Genomic DNA, 17,418 nt, shown 5'->3' with positions numbered 1-17,418 from the left:
AAATAGGCTCCAGGCTCTGAGCTGTCAGCACAGAGTCCGACGCGGGGCTCGAACTCACGGACCGTGAGATCATGACCTGAGCCGAAGTTGGACGCCCAACCGACCAAGCCACCCAGGCGCCCCTATTTTTTATTTTTTGAGGAACCTCCATACTGTTCTCCACAGTGTTGAATTACTATATCATACACCTGAAACTAATATAATGCCATATGTTAATTATGCTGAAATTTAAGAAATAAATTTTAAAAATATAAAATTTCCAAAAAAAGCACAATTTTCAATAGCATCACATTCCTAGGAATAAATTTAACAATAGATGTGCAAAACTTCTTTGGACAAGATGGCAAAACTTTATTGAGAGAAGTTTAACAGGCAAACTTCCAACACAAAAGCAGTCTGCATGGTTTCAACTTGTCTTTGTTTAAACCTGTGATTGCCCTTCACCTTTAAGAGAAACAGAACAGTTGAGAACATTACTTAGCAGAACTTTATTTAGACAACACTAAAGGCATGCAAATGACACTTTCTAGTGGTACAAAGAAACAAAGGGACAGTTCAAGTTCAGAATGGATTAAACCCAATGCATTTACTCAGAGGTAGTTTTAAATAGCAAGCAAAAATTTCTTATACTGTTAGTAAGAATCCAACCAATCAATGAAAAACCTAAGAAACAAAAGACACTTTTAAAAAGGTATCATTTAAATGTTTTGACTTGAGAAAATACTCAGAATATAGGATATCTGAAATAGTAATGTCACGCTTGGAATTGCATAAGTGAAATAAATAGAAAGGCTAGCATTGTATTTGTTTTGACTCTTTAGTGGAAAAGTGCAAAACTACTTCAACCTACTTTAGCCCATATGTGGTTGTTTTAAGTAGGGTGACCATCTGTCCCTGTTTTCACCTATGCTCCTGCTGTAATTACGAATAGTGCCTCTTTAGATGCTAAAAGTGTGCCAGTTTGAGCAATAAATTATATGCTCACACCAGTTTTAAGTCATTACCATCAAAGGTAACATCAAATTGTGAAGGAGAAACAGTACCATTTCTCAGTTTGGCCAAAAAGGGAGGGGAAAGGAGAAGGGTGGCGAAGAAAAAGAAACTCGGAAAGCCAAATATGCATTATACATACATACAATATGTATGTACATACATATACATTATACATATATATACATACAAATATACATATACATTATATAATTATAGAATACATTCAGTATCTGTTAGTGTCTTGTTCATATTCTTTATACTTGCCTTTTGTCTATTTTCTTCAAAATTATATAAACTAGTGGATCTTCTATTCGTATTTGTTTTTAAAAATTTTTTAATGTTTACTTTTGAGAGAGAGAGAGAGAGAGAGAGAGCAGGGGAGGAGCAGAGAAAGAGAGGGAGACACAGAACCTGAAGCAGGCTCCAGGCACTGAGCTGTCAGCACAGAGCCTGACACGGTGCTCAAACCCACAAACTGTGAGATCATGACCTGAACTGAAGTCAGACGCTCAACCAACAGAGCCACCCAGGTGTCCCTATTCATAAGTATTTTCTAAAAGAGCAATCTATCTGTTAGTTGGATTATTTTTCTTTTGCCTGATGATTCATACCGGCCTTTTATTAAGAATCTCTCCTTTACCCTTAGCTTTATTTTGTTGTCTTTTTAATTATTTTGTTTTATATTACATGCTTATATTATTATCTTTACCCTTTTTAATAACATGTATTTAGAGCTATTGTACATCCCACAGGTACACATTAGCCATGTTCAGTAAGCTCCCAAGAGCAGTCAAAAACTTGTTTAGTGTACATCATCTAGTGGAATGGACCAGGAATGTAGAGTGAAAATATTTAGAAGACTAATGCAAGTTCATTTCTTCCCTAAATATCAAGCTTTAAATTCAGAAGTTCCTATAATTAAAGGTGCCTAGTTGGCTCAGTCGGTTGAGCGTCCAATGTCGGCTCAGGTCAACATTTTGAAGTTATTATTCAGGAAGGACTTCAGTTATAATCTTTGAACTTCAAATCTTACCAACTGATATCTCAGGGGGGGAATTTTTCATGCCACCATAGAGGTGATTAGATCATGGTGTCCACATTTTAGTGGAAACAGTAGTTCATGAAGACTGACAGTGAGGATGAGGATTGTGCTAGGCACAGGTATCTTACATGCGCCTTGGGCATCACTGACTACATACATTCTCTCTACCTGATCAGCCACAGAAACTAGAAACTATATGGTCTCTTGACATTTTATTCAGCCATTTGAGGCTTCATCTGGGGGAAGATTTAAAATACAATTGTCCTTTAAGAGCCAGAGAATTGCAAATTTGACAGAATCTGAGGATAGGCATTCAGGACTCTGTACAAAAACAAACATCAAACAGTGTTTGTTCATTTCCTTAGTAGCGTTGAACCCTCAGTTCAGATATTGTAATCTGACTCAGGTGAGGGTTTGGTGATTTATGATAAATCACACAAAACAAATTATCTTTGTATTCTAACCTACAAAACCAGGGCACACAAAATCAGAACTGAAAATGATTTTTACATATATGATTTGAATCCACTATTTTCCTAAGAGCAAAGATGGGGTCAGAGGTTAAGGGATTTATCCAGAGTCACACAAATTATGTTATAGCTGGTATTAGAACCTATTTCAGGGCCTCCGCATATTTCATACAAATTGATGTGTGTTACAAATGTGTTACATATCTGTTAAAAGTGGATATCTCTAAAATTATATGAAAATCATTAGCTGTTTGCTAAAGGACTTAAACTCAAAAGTAAGAAACTTTTTCTTTTTTTTATTTGAGAAAGAGGGAGTGGGGTAGAGGGGGAGAGGGGGAGAGAGAATCTCAAACAGGCTCCATGCTCAGCACAGAGCCCGACATGGTGCTGGGATCACGACCTGAACCAAAATCAAGAATTGGACACCCAACCGACTAAGCCACCCAGGCACCCCTGTTTTCCTGTCTTGTAATTTAATATGGCTTTGACCCAATTTGTTTCTATGCCTGATAGTCTGTAAGTCTGCCATTCAAGGTTTGAACTACATTTCAAATCATTTTTGTATGTGAACTCTGTTACTGGAAGTAGCAATAATGTTACGTCTGTGTTATTAAAAATATAACATTGCAGAAAACAGACACCCTATAATTTGCATGCTTAATGTATCACATACCTGCTTCGGGCATTTTAAGGGACCCTAGATTTGCAAGTCTCTTCCCTCTGACATCAGGACCGTCTCCACACTCACGACCAGTCTTTGGAAGAACCAGTTCCTGTTGATCAGGTTCCAGGGAAGGCCCTTGAAAATAAAAGGTGTAAGATTTATACAATCTGAAGAGTATGGGGCCTCTGGAAATAAAAAGGTAATCAATTTAAGAAGTAAAACATGAGATATGAATAAGGAAATAATATTCATTCCCTCAGCGTTATGAAACAAAAGCCTTAGGCTAGTGTGGTAACAAATGTGGTTAAGAATTAGAGCAGGGTGCCTGGGTGGCTCAGTTGGTTAAGCATCTGACTTCAGCTAAGGTCATGATCTCATGGCTTGTGGGTTCAAGCCCTGCGTCAGGCCCTGTGCTAACAGTTCAGAGCCTGGAGCCTGCTTCAGATTCTATGTCTCCCTCTCTCTCTGCCCCTCCCCTGCTCATGCCTGTGTGTGTCTCTCTCTCAAAAAAAAATAAACATAACTTTTTTTAATAAAAATAAAATTAAAATTAAAAAAAGAATTACAAGAGCATTATTTCAGGTGTCTATTACCAGAAACTAGGAAAGCAGGGTTTTATTACCCTCTTCCTTTTTCAAGAGTGCCCTGAGACTACTCAGGTGTCCCCTTTGTACTGATCTGTACTGCACTTGTGATTGTACTTGCCAGTGACTTGAGTCTCTATGACTACAGTGTGAGTTCAAGGCTGAAATAATGCCTCTCAATACTCAGCATGTTACATGGCACAAGTTGAGTGAAAAAAAAGTCTTAAAACAAAGCCCAAAACTGATAAACATTCTGCAAACCAACTGGTCTGTCCTTTTCAGAAATGTGTGGAACTATTCCAGATTAAAAGAAACTAAATGTAAATGCATGATCCTGGACTGGACTCTGGATAAAAAAATATATATATAAAAGAGATTATCAGGACAACTGGGGAAATTGTGTGTGTGTGTGTGTGTGTGTGTGTGTGTGTGTAATTGTACTGTTCTTGTAACTTTTCTGTAAATTTTGTGGTTTGGAACTATAAAGAATATATGACATCGTCCTATTGTACTCCAGGAAGACACTGGGTTGTTTTTTTTTTTTTAAGTAGACTTCAGTCCTAGCACAGAGCTCAATGTGGGGCTTCAACACACAACCCTGAGATCAAGACCTGAGCTGAGATCAAGAGTCGGATGCTTAACTAACTCAGCCACCCTGGCACCCCACTAGCTACTTTATTTTTAATTCTGGTTTTAAAATGCATAACATAAAATACCCCATCTTACAGCTCTATGAAATCTGAAGTTTACACCATGGGTAGAAGTTAAATTACAATTAAAATGTAACTTTCTCAAGAATTATCTGAGTGTATTTGCAGAGCTATGACAAATTTTATAGAAGTGACACCCATCCTCTCTTGGGGTAACCAAAAACTTACTTGGTTAAAATAAACAAGTTATATTTAGGTCCAAAGGCCCTATGTATAATGTTCCATAAATTAATCCCATGCACAACAAAGGACAAAAAATAAGAGCAAAATTATCTGTGAATGACAATAAGTATACTGTCTTACAGTAAGAATAAAGGAAGTAGGGTGGAAAGAAATGAATGGATGTTGTTATCAGTCATGTTCTAGAACCCTTAAAAATGGCCTGAATTATATAAATGCTTTACTTCAAAATACTATATACTAAGAATACTATATATCTGGGAGCAATCCATATGTCTCATGTTAATCTCAGTATAATTAATCTCTTGGTTTTTCTAACCACAGAAGGATTAAAAACCTCCTTTTAAAAGCCACTTTAAAAAATACAAATTTCCTGGGGCGCCTGGGTTGCTCAGTCGGTTGAGCGTCCGACTTTGGCTCAGGTCATGATCTTGGGGCCTGTGAATTCAAGCCCCGCATCGGGCTCTGTGCTGACAGCTCAGAGCCTGGAACCTGCTTCAGATTCTGTGTCTCCCTCTCTCTCTGCCCCTCCCCCACTCATTCTCTCTCTCTCTCTCTCTCTCTCTCTCTCTCTGTCAAAAATAAACATTAAAAAATTTTTAAATACAAATTTTGTTTTCAATAGCCAAATGCTCTTTGTTTTGTTTTTTTAATTTATTTATTTTTTTAATATATGAAATTTACTGTCAAATTGGTTTCCATACAACACCCAGTGCTCATCCCAAAAGGTGCCCTCCTCAATACCCATCACCCACCCTCCCCTCCCTCCCACCCCCCATCAACCCTCAGTTTGTTCTCAGTTTTTAACAGTCTCTTATGCTTTGGCTCTCTCCCACTCTAACCTCTTTTTTTTTTTCCTTCCCCTCCCCCATGGGTTTCTGTTAAGTTTCTCAGGATCCACATAAGAGTGAAAACATATGGTATCTGTCTTTCTCTGTAGGGCTTATTGCACTTAGCATCACACTCTCCAGTTCCATCCACGTTGCTACAAAGGCCATATTTCATTCTTTCTCATTGCCATGTAGTATTCCATTGTGTATATAAACCACAATTTCTTTATCCATTCATCAGTTGATGGACATTTAGGCTCTTTCCATAATTTGGCTATTGTTGAGAGTGCTGCTATAAACATTGGGGCACAAGTGCCCCTATGCATCAGTACTCCTGTATCCCTTGGGTAAATTCCTAGCAGTGCTATTGCTGGGTCATAGGGTAGGTCTATTTTTAATTTTCTGAGGAACCTCCACACTGCTTTCCAGAGCGGCTGCACCAATTTGCATTCCCACCAATAGTGCAAGAGGGTTCCCGTTTCTCCACATCCTCTCCAGCATCTATAGTCTCCTGATTTCTTCATTTTGGCCACTCTGACTGGCATGAGGTGATATCTGAGTGTGGTTTTGATTTGTATTTCCCTGATAAGGAGCGACGTTGAACATCTTTTCATGTGCCTGTTGGCCATCCGGATGTCTTCTTTAGAGAAGTGTCTATTCATGTTTTCTGCCCATTTCTCCACTGGGTTATTTGTTTTTCGGGTGTGGAGTTTGGTGAGCTCTTTATAGATTTTGGATACTAGCCCTTTGTCTGATATGTCATTTGCAAATATCTTTTCCCATTCTGTTGGTTGCCTTTTTGTTTTGTTGGTTGTTTCCTTTGCTGTGCAGAAGCTTTTTATCTTCATAAGGTCCCAGTAATTCACTTTTGCTTTTAATTCCCTTGCCTTTGGGGATGTGTCGAGTAAGAGATTGCTACGGCTGAGGTCAGAGAGGTCTTTTCCTGCTTTCTCCTCTAAGGTTTTGATGGTTTCCTGTCTCACATTCAGGTCCTTTATCCATTTTGAGTTTATTTTTGTGAATGGTGTGAGAAAGTGGTCTAGTTTCAACCTTCTGCATGTTGCTGTCCAGTTGTCCCAGCACCATTTGTTAAAGAGACTGTCTTTTTTCCATTGGATGTTCTTTCCTGCTTTGTCAAAGATGAGTTGGCCATACGTTTGTGGGTCTAGTTCTGGGGTTTCTATTCTATTCCATTGGTCTATGTGTCTGTTTTTGTGCCAATACCATGCTGTCTTGATGATGACAGCTTTGTAGTAGAGGCTAAAGTCTGGGATTGTGATGCCTCCTGCTTTGGTCTTCTTCAAAATTACTTTGGCTATTTGGGGCCTTTTGTGGTTCCATATGAATTTTAGGATTGCTTGTTCTAGTTTCAAGAAGAATGCTGGTGCAATTTTGATTGGGATTGCATTGAATGTGTAGATAGCTTTGGGTAGTATTGACATTTTGACAATATTTATTCTTCCAATCCATGAGCAGGGAATGTCTTTCCATTTCTTTAAATCTTCTTCAATTACCTTCATAAGCTTTCTATAGTTTTCAGCATACAGATCTTTTACATCTTTGGTTAGATTTATTCCTAGGTATTTTATGCTTCTTGGTGCAATTGTGAATGGGATCAGTGTCTTTATTTGTCTTTCTGTTGCTTCATTGTTAGTGTATAAGAATGCAACTGATTTCTGTACATTGATTTTGTATCCTGCGACTTTGCTGAATTCATGTATCAGTTCTAGCAGACTTTTGGTGGAGTCTATTGGATTTTCCATGTATAGTATCATGTCATCTGCAAAAAGCGAAAGCTTGACTTCATCTTTGCCAATTTTGATGCCTTTGGTTTCCTTTTGTTGTCTGATTGCTGATGCTAGAACTTCCAGCACTATGTTAAACAACAGCGGTGAGAGTGGGCATCCCTGTCGTGTTCCTGATCTCAGGGAAAAAGCTCTCAGTTTTTCCCCGCTGAGGATGATGTTAGCTGTGGGCTTTTCATAAATGGCTTTTATGATCTTTAAGTATGTTCCTTCTATCCCGACTTTCTCAAGGGTTTTTATTAAGAAGTGTTGCTGGATTTTGTCAAAGGCCTTTTCTGCATCGATTGACAGGATCATATGGTTCTTCTCTTTTTTTTTTTTGTTAATGTGATGTATCACGTTGATTGATTTGCGAATGTTGAACCAGCCCTGCATCCCAGGAATGAATCCCACTTGATCATGGTGAATAATTCTTTTTATATGCCATTGAATTCGATTTGCTAGTATCTTATTGAGAATTTTTGCATCCATATTCATCAGGGATATTGGCCTGTAGTTCTCTTTTTTTACTGGGTCTCTGTCTGGTTTAGGAATCAAAGTAATACTGGCTTCATAGAATGAGTCTGGAAGTTTTCCTTCCCTTTCTATTTCTTGGAATAGCTTGAGAAGGATAGGTATTATCTCTGCTTTAAACGTCTGGTAGAACTCCCCTGGGAAGCCATCTGGTCCTGGACTCTTATTTGTTGGGAGATTTTTGATAACCAATTCAATTTCTTCGCTGGTTATGGGTCTGTTCAAGCTTTCTATTTCCTCCTGATTGAGTTTTGGAAGCGTGTGGGTGTTTAGGAATTTGTCCATTTCTTCCAGGTTGTCCAATTTGTTGGCATATAATTTTTCATAGTATTCCCTGATAACTGTTTGTATCTCTGAGGGATTGGTTGTAATCATTCCATTTTCATTCATGATTTTATCGATTTGGGTCATCTCCCTTTTCTTTTTGAGAAGCCTGGCTAGAGGTTTGTCATTTTGTTTATTTTTTCAAAAAACCAACTCTTGGTTTCGTTGATCTGCTCTACCGTTTTTTTAGATTCTATATTGTTTATTTCTGCTCTGATCTTTATTATTTCTCTTCTTCTGCTGGGTTTAGGCTGCCTTTGCTGTTCTGCTTCTATTTCCTTTCGGTGTGCTGTTAGATTTTGTAGTTGGGATTTTTCTTGTTTCTTGAGATAGGCCTGGATTGCAATGTATTTTCCTCTCAGGACTGCCTTCGCTGCGTCCCAAAGCGTTTGGATTATTGTATTTTCATTTTTGTTTGTTTCCATATATTTTTTAATTTCTTCTCTAATTGCCTGGTTGACCCACTCATTCGTTAGTAGGGTGTTCTTTAACCTCCATGCTTTTGGAGGTTTTCCAGACTTTTTCCTGTGGTTGATTTCAAGCTTCATAGCATTGTGGTCTGAAAGTATGCATGGTATAACTTCAATTCTTGTAAACTTATGAAGGGCTGTTTTGTGACCCAGTATATGATCTATCTTGGAGAATGTTCCATGTGCACTCGAGAAGAAAGTATATTGTGTTGCTTTGGGATGCAGAGTTCTAAATATATCTGTCAAGTCCATCTGATCCAATGTATCATTCAGGGCCCTTGTTTCTTTATTGACCGTGTGTCTAGATGATCTATCCATTTCTGTAAGTGGGGTGTTAAAGTCCCCTGCAATGACCACATTCTTATCAATAAGGTTGCTTATGTTTATGAGTAATTGTTTTATATAATTGGGGGCTCCGGTATTCGGCACATAGACATTTATAATTGTTAGCTCTTCCTGATGGAGAGACCCTGTAATTATTATATAATGCCCTTCTTCATCTCTTGTTACAGCCTTTAATTTAAAGTCTAGTTTGTCTGATAGAAGTATGGCTACTCCAGCTTTCTTTTGGCTTCCAGTAGCATGATAAATAGTTCTCCATCCCCTCACTCTCAATCTAAAGGTGTCCTCAGATCTAAAATGCGTCTCTTGTAGACAGCAAATAGATGGGTCTTGTTTTTTTATCCATTCTGATACCCTATGTCTTTTGGTTGGCGCATTTAATCCATTTACATTCAGTGTTATTATAGAAAGATACGGGTTTAGAGTCATTGTGATGTCTGTATGTTTTATGCTTGTAGCGATGTCTCTAGTACTTTGTCTCACAGGATCCCCCTTAGGATCTCTTGTAGGGCTGGTTTCGTGGTGACAAATTCCTTCAGTTTTTGTTTGTTTGGGAAGACCTTTATCTCTCCTTCTATTCTAAATGACAGACTTGCTGGATAAAGGATTCTCGGCTGCATATTTTTTCTGTTTAGCACATTGAAGATCTCGTTCCAAGCCTTTCTGGCCTGCCAAGTTTCAAAAGAGAGATCAGTCACGAGTCTTATAGGTCTCCCTTTATATGTGAGGGCACGTTTATCCCTTGCTGCTTTCAGAATTTTCTCTTTATCCTTGTATTTTGCCAGTTTCACTATGATATGTCGTGCAGAAGATCGATTCAAGTTACGTCTGAAGGGAGTTCTCTGTGCCTCTTGGATTTCAATGCCTTTTTCCTTCCCCAGGTCAGGGAAGTTCTCAGCTATAATTTCTTCAAGTACCCCTTCAGCACCTTTCCCTCTCTCTTCCTCCTCTGGGATACCAATTATGCGTATATTATTTCTTTTTAGTGTATCACTTAGTTCTCTAATTTTCCTCTCATACTCCTGGATTTTTTTATCTCTCTTTCTCTCAGCTTCCTCTTTTTCCATAACTTTATCTTCTAGTTCACCTATTCTCTCCTCTGCCTCTTCAATCCGAGCTGTCGCAGTTTCCATTTTGTTTTGCATTTCGTTTAAAGTGCTTTTCAGCTCCTCGTGACTGTTCCTTAGTCCCTTGATCTCTGTGGCAAGAGATTCTCTGCTGTCCTGTATACTGTTTTCAAGCCCAGTGATTAATTTTATGACTATTATACTAAATTCACTTTCTGTTATATTATTTAAATCCTTTTTGATCAGTTCATTAGCTGTTGTTATTTCCTGGAGATTCTTCTGAGGGGAATTCTTCCGTTTGGTCATTTTGGATAGTCCCTGGAGTGGTGAGGACCTGCAGGGCACTTCCCCTGTGCTGTGGTGTATAACTGGAGTTGGTGGGCAGGGCCGCAGTCCGCCCTGATGTCTGCCCCCAGCTCACCGCTGGGGCCACAGTCAGACTGGTGTGTGCCTTCTCTTCCCCTCTCCTAGGGGCGGGATTCACTGTGGGGTGGCGTGGCCCGTCTGGGCTACTTGCACACTGCCAGGCTTGTGGTTCTGGGGATCTGGCGTATTAGCTGGGGTGGGTAGGCAAGGTGCACGGGGGCAGGAGGGGCAGGCTTAGCTCGCTTCTCCTTAGGTGATCCACTTCAGGAGGGGCCCTGTGGCAGCGGGAGGGAGTCAGATCCGCTGCCGGAGGTTTGGCTCCACAGAAGCACAGAGTTGGGTGTTTGCGCGGAGCGAGCAAGTTCCCTGGCAGGAACTGGTTCCCTTTGGGATTTTGGCTGGGGGATGGGCGGGGGAGATGGCGCTGGTGAGCGCCTTTGTTCCCCGCCAAGCTGAGCTCTGCCGTCCGGGGGCTCAGCAGCTCTCCCTCCCTTTGTCCTCCAGCCTTCCCGCTTTCTGAGCAGAGCTGTTAACTTATGACCTCCCAGACGCTAAGTCGCGCTTGCTGTCGGAACACAGTCCGTCAGGCCCCTCCGCTTTTGCCAGCCAGACTCGGGGGCTCTGCTTGGCCTATGAGCCGCCCCTCCGCCCTGGCTCCCTCCCGCCAGTCCGTGGAGCGCGCACCGCCTCACCGCCCTTCCTACCCTCTTCCGTGGGCCTCTCGTCTGCACTTGGCTCTGGAGACTCCATTCTGCTAATCCTCTGGCGGTTTTCTGGGTTCTTTAGGCAGGTGTAGGTAGAATCTCAGTGATCAGCAGGACGCGCAGTGAGCCCAGTGTCCTCCTACGCCGCCATCTTCCCTCCCTCTAGCCAAATGCTCTCTGATAAACACAACCCTTGAGCCTCAATTTTCTCATTTATAAAATAGGGGAAATTTACTATAGTAAGGAATTGCCCTAAGCTGCAAAGTATATACTCTCTTCACTTTTCCAGCTAATTTCCAAGCAGTGTTTGAGATTCCTTTCTATTTTGGCGCTCCCTTCTTTTACAAGTATATCAAGCTACATGAAGCACATCACACACACACATACACGAGGTATTTTTCTTCCCTTTGCCTTCACCTTGAACCACAGGTGCTACTTTATCTTTTTTCTCTTGATCAGGCATACTATCCTGAAGCTCAGTTGGTGGCTCCTCTTGCTGACGTTGTTCAATACTGGGCTGCTGGGCCGAGGGGTGTGTGTATGGATGCACACAGATAAAAAGTTGTGTTATTAATACATGTCAATAATATAAATATACAGAATACATAGATATATTTGATCATAAGTAAATCTAAAAACACTTCACTTCCAGGGAAGATGGCGAGTAGGAAGATTCTAAGCTCACTTTGTCCCACATAGACACCTAGATAACACCCAGTAAGTATAAATAACCCAGAAAAAGATCCACCAAAGACTGACAGAACAGACTGTCCACAGCTAAATGTAGAGAGGAGGCCACACTAAAAAGGAATTTATAAAATAGTTCAATGACAACAACAACAAAAATCTAAAGACATTTCTCCAATACTATTCAGTATACTTATTCTTAATAAAATTACTCTTCCCACAGAGAGGCTACTCCAAGAAAAGAGTTACCCATAAGGGCTTTGGAAGCTATTTTAATCTATGTTGGGATGGATGTGTGCAATCTGTTGTTAAAATGTGTAAGAAAGTCATCAGATATATTTCCTGGGAACATAACAGCATTCATCCAAGAAATACCAGAATGTGATGCTCCTGGATAAATGCTCCTTATCAGCATGAAAAACCCTTATCAGTGTATCTATATTAGTTCAACACTTTCACAAAAATAAATTTGTACTAATAAAAAACATCAAATGTTCAAGTACTTACAACCACAGGCCCAACTAGCTGGAAAGAGTTTTGATCATTTCGTCTTGCTCTAGGCTTGAATGTTGACCTTATTTGCCAACTCATATTTCACACTGAAAACAGAATACTGGGATTTAGAAAATGCACTTGAGAGGATAGTTATGACCACTTCTGTGGCCAAATGGTGACATGTGCTTTTTTTTCAAGATTGAAAATATGTTCAAAGTAAGTCGAAAGGTAATTTAGTTGTGCATACTTTTCAATCACACCAAATCTGGCAGCTTGCAAAGGCAATTGTTTATGTCATGGCCAAGCAGACACAGAAATTAAATAAGGCATGTGTTAAAGACAAGAACATATTTCTGAAGGGGTATGGTTTTACAACTTGTTTCACCATCTTGGAGATATTTAAGAAAATACCACTGGAGGGGAACCTGGGCGGCTCAATCGGTTAAGGCTCTGACTCTTGATTTTGCTCAAGCTCAAGTCATGATCTCAAAGTTTGTGGGTTTGAGCCCCACGTTGCACGGAGCCTGCTTGAGATCCTTTCTCTACCTCTCTCTCTGCCCCTCCCATTTGTGCTCGCTCTCTCTCCCAAAATAAATAAACTTAAAAAAGAAAAAAAAAGAAAGAAACTACCACAGGAGAATTAAGACTTTGAGTAACTACTACTGCTGGCACACTCTGATTTACTAAGCCCTTTCTTTCCATGCCTCCAATAAAGTTTTATTGGAGCACCTAACTACATTCACTGTTAATATATTGCCTACAGCTAGTTTTGCACTAGAATTGCAGGGTTGAGTGCCTGCAATAAAGACTACATGTGGCACTCTCCTCTCCTGGTACTCCGCCTGGCACACTACAAATCTTAGGGATGCAGTTACAACTCCACAACATTCCCCATTTCTAGGGCCTTTCTTTACTACCAGACTTGCCCCTTACCCAGGGCCCCACTGAGGACTCCATTGTGTGGGTCCTATTGGCAGTTCCTTGTGCCTCCAAGACTCCAATATCTCAAAAAATGCCCCCAAGACTCATGCCATCTTCATTTGACCCCCATCTCTCCCTAGCTTACCCTCCTCCCCTGTCCTGCCACCACATCAAGGGTCATTGATGGGGCCCTTCACAGGGTGGCTGTGAAGCCTGTGAGAAGAAAGATGACTTTCCTCCTCAGGGGCCAGAAACCACACTGCCCCGACCCCTGCCTCAAAACTACTGGCTCCCTCCTCACACTCACTCACACTTAAACTGCTGGAAAAACTTATCTGCAGGCCTACCAGTTGAGTCTCAGACAGCAAAAAAAAGAATACATATTGTAAGACAAGACCCACACTGCTCAGCACTCAGAATTCATTGCACATACCCCACACCTGCGGGTGAAGGTGCAGCAGTCCTGGGAATGCACACTGTGTCCCACATGTGCAGCACAGGTAAGGGCTTCCCCACCCCCTTGCCTGGGACCCACTTAAGATTCCCAAATTTGCCCTCTGTCGACAGTTCCTGGTGCCTCCGGGACCCAAATACCTCAAATCATGCCCCCAGGACTAGCCCATCTTAATCTGAACCCCTCCACTCTGCAGCCCACCATTATTCCCTGTACACATCCCACTATATATCAAGGGCCATGACAGCCCCAATACCTGTGAAGAGGAAGAGGATAATCGCTCAAGGACCTTCTTCCTCACAGGCCAGGAACGGTGTCATCCCTACTTGCCCAAAGCCTGCTGCATCCCTCCTCACACTCACTTAAATTCCTGGGAAGACTAATCTGAAAACCTAGCAATTGAGTCTCAGTCAGCAAGAAAGAATGCAGATAGCAGGATGCAACCCACACAGCTCCATACCCGGAACACATTGCACATGCTCCATGCAAATGGCCAGTGGGAAAGAGCATGGCAGTGGGCATGTGCATGGAGTCCTACTGTGCCATGTGGGCGGGGCTTCCAGAAGCCCCACCCAGGATTTCCAAATCTGCCCTCTGTCGGCAGGTCCTGGGGCCTCCAGAGCCCACATACCTCAAATAACGCGCCCAAGATTCACCCCATCTTCATCTGAACGCCTCCCCCCCAGCCCATCACCCTCCCCTATCCGGGTTCCACCCCAGTAACAAGGGCCATGAAGCAAGGACACCTGTGAGGAGAAAGATGGTGACCTTAAGGCCCTTCCTCTTCTGAGGCCAGGAACCACACCAGCCCTATCCACTCAAAGCCTGCTGGCTTCCTCTTCACGCTCAAATTCCTGGGAGGACTGATCTGGGAGCATACCAATTGAGTCTCAGACAGCGAGAAAGAATCCAGACCGTTAGACGCAAACTACGCTGCTCCGCACCCAGAACGCGTGGCACACGCCCCACGCCGATGGCCAATGAGAAAGCTCATGACGCTGGGCAGGCGCACTACATCCCACGAGCGCCGGGTGGGCGGGGACTTACCCCACTCCTTCATCCGGGCCCCACTAAAGTTTCCTCAATCTGCCCCCTCTGCCAGTAATTCTTGGTGCTTCCAGGACCCGGAAACCTCAAAACGTGCCCCCCAAACACCCCATCTTCATCTCACCCTCCTTCCCCACTGTCCTCTCTTGTTCCACACTCACCAAGACAGACAATGGCCATGGCTGAAACACCTTAAGGTAAAGGAAGACCTGGAGGACCTTCTTCCTTGGAGGCCAGAAACCACACCACCCTTACCCACCCACAGCCTGCTGGCTTCCTCTTCAAGCTCAAATTCCTGGGAGGACTGATCTGGGGACCTACCAATTAAGTTACAAACAGCAAGAAAGAATCCAGACCTTAAAACATGAACTGCACTGCTCTGCACCCTGAACCCGTTGCACACACCCAGCGCCAGCGGCTGATGGAAAATTGTGTGGTGCTGGGCAGGCGTACTGCATCCTGCGTGTGCCAGGTGGGTGGGGGCTTCCCATCCCCTCACCTGACTGAGGATTCTTGAATCTGCCCTCTGTCAGCAGTTCCTGGGCCCACCAGAACCCAGATATCTCAAGTCATGCACCAGGACTCACCCCAGCTTCATCTTAACCCCCCTCCCCCATCTGTAAACCATCACCCTCACTTTTCCTAGTCCCAGCATGACATCAAGGGCCATGGCGGCCACCACATCTGTGAAGTGAAGGACAATGACCTCAAGACCCTTCTTATTTGGAGGCCAGGAACCACAGCACCCTTACTCACCCAAGGCCTGCTGGCTCCCTCTTCACACTTAAATTCCTGAGAGGACTGATCCAGCGACCAACCAATTGAGTCTCAAACAGCAAGAAAAAATCCAGACGGTAAAATGCGGCCTGCGTTGCACACACCCCAGGCCAGTGGCTGATGGGAAAGCACATGGTGGGCAGGTGTACTGAGTCCTGTGTCTGCCATGTATGCAGGGGCTTCCCATTCCCTCACCCCACTGAAGATTCTTGAATGAGCCCTCTATCCGCAGTTCTTGCGCCCTCTAGGACCAAGATACCTCAAATCATGACCCCAAGATTTTTCCCGTCTTTCTCTGACGCCCTCCCATCTGAAGACCACTGTTCTCCCTTGTCCTGGCCTGAAATGGTATCAAAGGCAATGGCAGCTGCTGCACCTGTGAAGAGGTTGATGACCTTGAGGATCAATTCGGGGACAATTAACATCTTAACTATATTGAATCTGTCAACCTGCATACATAGTCTGTTCATTATTTAGGTTTTTTATTCTTCTTGTAGTTTACAACATCCACAGATCCTGTACATGTTTGGTTAGATTTTTTTTTGAGGAGCTATTGTAAAATAGTATTGTGTGTGTATGTGTTTTTTAAAATTTCAGGTTTTGTTGATGGGGCAAAGGAAAACAGCACAAGACTCAAAGAGTTGTTTCACAGTGGAGTCACACAATTCATCCTCCCAGCAACGAACTGCAATAACACGTATGCAGTGTTGTCTACCAGGGCAGCTCATGATACTCAATGATTTTTCCCTAAGATTGGAAATGAAAAAGAATGTCCACTCTCACCCTGGTTATTTAACATTGTATTGGAAATCCTAGCCAGCGCGGAAGGGCAAGAAAAAGTCATCAATGGTTTACAGATTGGGAAGGAAGAAATAAAAACGACCCCAATTCTCAGATGACATGATAATCTGCGTAGTAAGGTACTGGAGCTAATATGTGAGGCTAGCAACATTGCAGACTACCAATTCAACACACACAAATCAAGCATATTTCTGTATACTAGCAATGAACAATGAAAACTGAAATTTTATTTATTTATTTATTTATTTATTTATTTATTTAATGTTTTATTTATTTTTGACACAGAGAGAGACAGAGCATGAGTGGGGGAGGGGCAGAGAGAGAGGGAGACACAGAATCTGAAACAGGCTCCAGGCTCCGAGCTGTCAGCACAGAGCCCGACGCGGGGCTTGAACTCATGAACCCAGAGATCATGACCTGAGCTGAAGTTGGACACTTAACCGACTGAGCCACCCAGGTGCCCCTATTTATTATTTTAATGTGTATTTTTGAGAGACAGAGTGTGAATGGGGGAGGGGCAGAGAGAGAATCCTAAGCAGGCTCCAGGCTCTGAGCTATCAGCACAGAACCCAATGAGGGGATTGAACCCATGGACTGTGAGAACATGACCCGAGTCAAAGTCAGATGCTTAACCGACTGAGCCACCCAGGCGCCCCATCAACGAAACCTGAAATTTTAAAAAACACATACACACACAATACTATTTTACAATAGCTCCTCAAAAAAAAATCTAACCAAACATGTACAGGATCTGTGGATGTTGTAAACTACAAGAAGCTGATGAAAGAAATAAAAAACCTAAATAATGAACAGACTATGTATGCAGGTTGACAGATTCAATATAGTTAAGATGTTAATTGTCCCCGAATTGATCTATACATTTAATGCAATTCCAATCAAAATCACAGTAGGATTTTTTGGTGGATACAGATTACTCAATTCTAAAATTTACATGGAGGGGCGCCTAAGCGGCTCAGTCATTAAGCATCTGACTTTGGCTCAGGTCAAGAGCTCACATTTCGTGAGTTTCAGTCCCACACGGGGTGAGCTCATGCCCCGCTTCAGGTGAGCCCCGCTTCTCTCTCTCTCTCTCTCTCTCTCTCTCTCTCTGTACCTCACTCCCTTGTGCCCTCTAAATAAATAAATAAAATGTATGTGGAAAAACAAAGAAA

The 17,418-nt window shown here is 42.2% G+C and overlaps 1 protein-coding gene across 1 annotated transcript; it reads right to left on the bottom strand.

Annotated features, from left to right (window-relative positions):
• Positions 1-371: 371 nt before the first annotated feature.
• Positions 372-14,499, bottom strand: LOC102951465 (X antigen family member 3). Its single transcript, XM_042973942.1, has 5 exons — positions 14,390-14,499; positions 12,259-12,350; positions 11,482-11,584; positions 3,179-3,304; positions 372-444 (listed from the first exon to the last, which is right to left on the bottom strand). Exons 2-5 carry the CDS (start codon positions 12,340-12,342, stop codon positions 422-424), a joined length of 336 nt encoding a protein of 111 aa, XP_042829876.1. The 5' UTR covers positions 12,343-12,350; positions 14,390-14,499; the 3' UTR covers positions 372-421.
• Between the last annotated feature and the right edge of the window lie 2,919 nt (positions 14,500-17,418).

The sequence above is a fragment of the Panthera tigris genome, chromosome X (genome assembly GCF_018350195.1).
Source record: "Panthera tigris isolate Pti1 chromosome X, P.tigris_Pti1_mat1.1, whole genome shotgun sequence".
NCBI lineage: Eukaryota > Metazoa > Chordata > Mammalia > Carnivora > Felidae > Panthera > Panthera tigris.
This window is presented reverse-complemented; position numbering and strand designations above follow the sequence as displayed.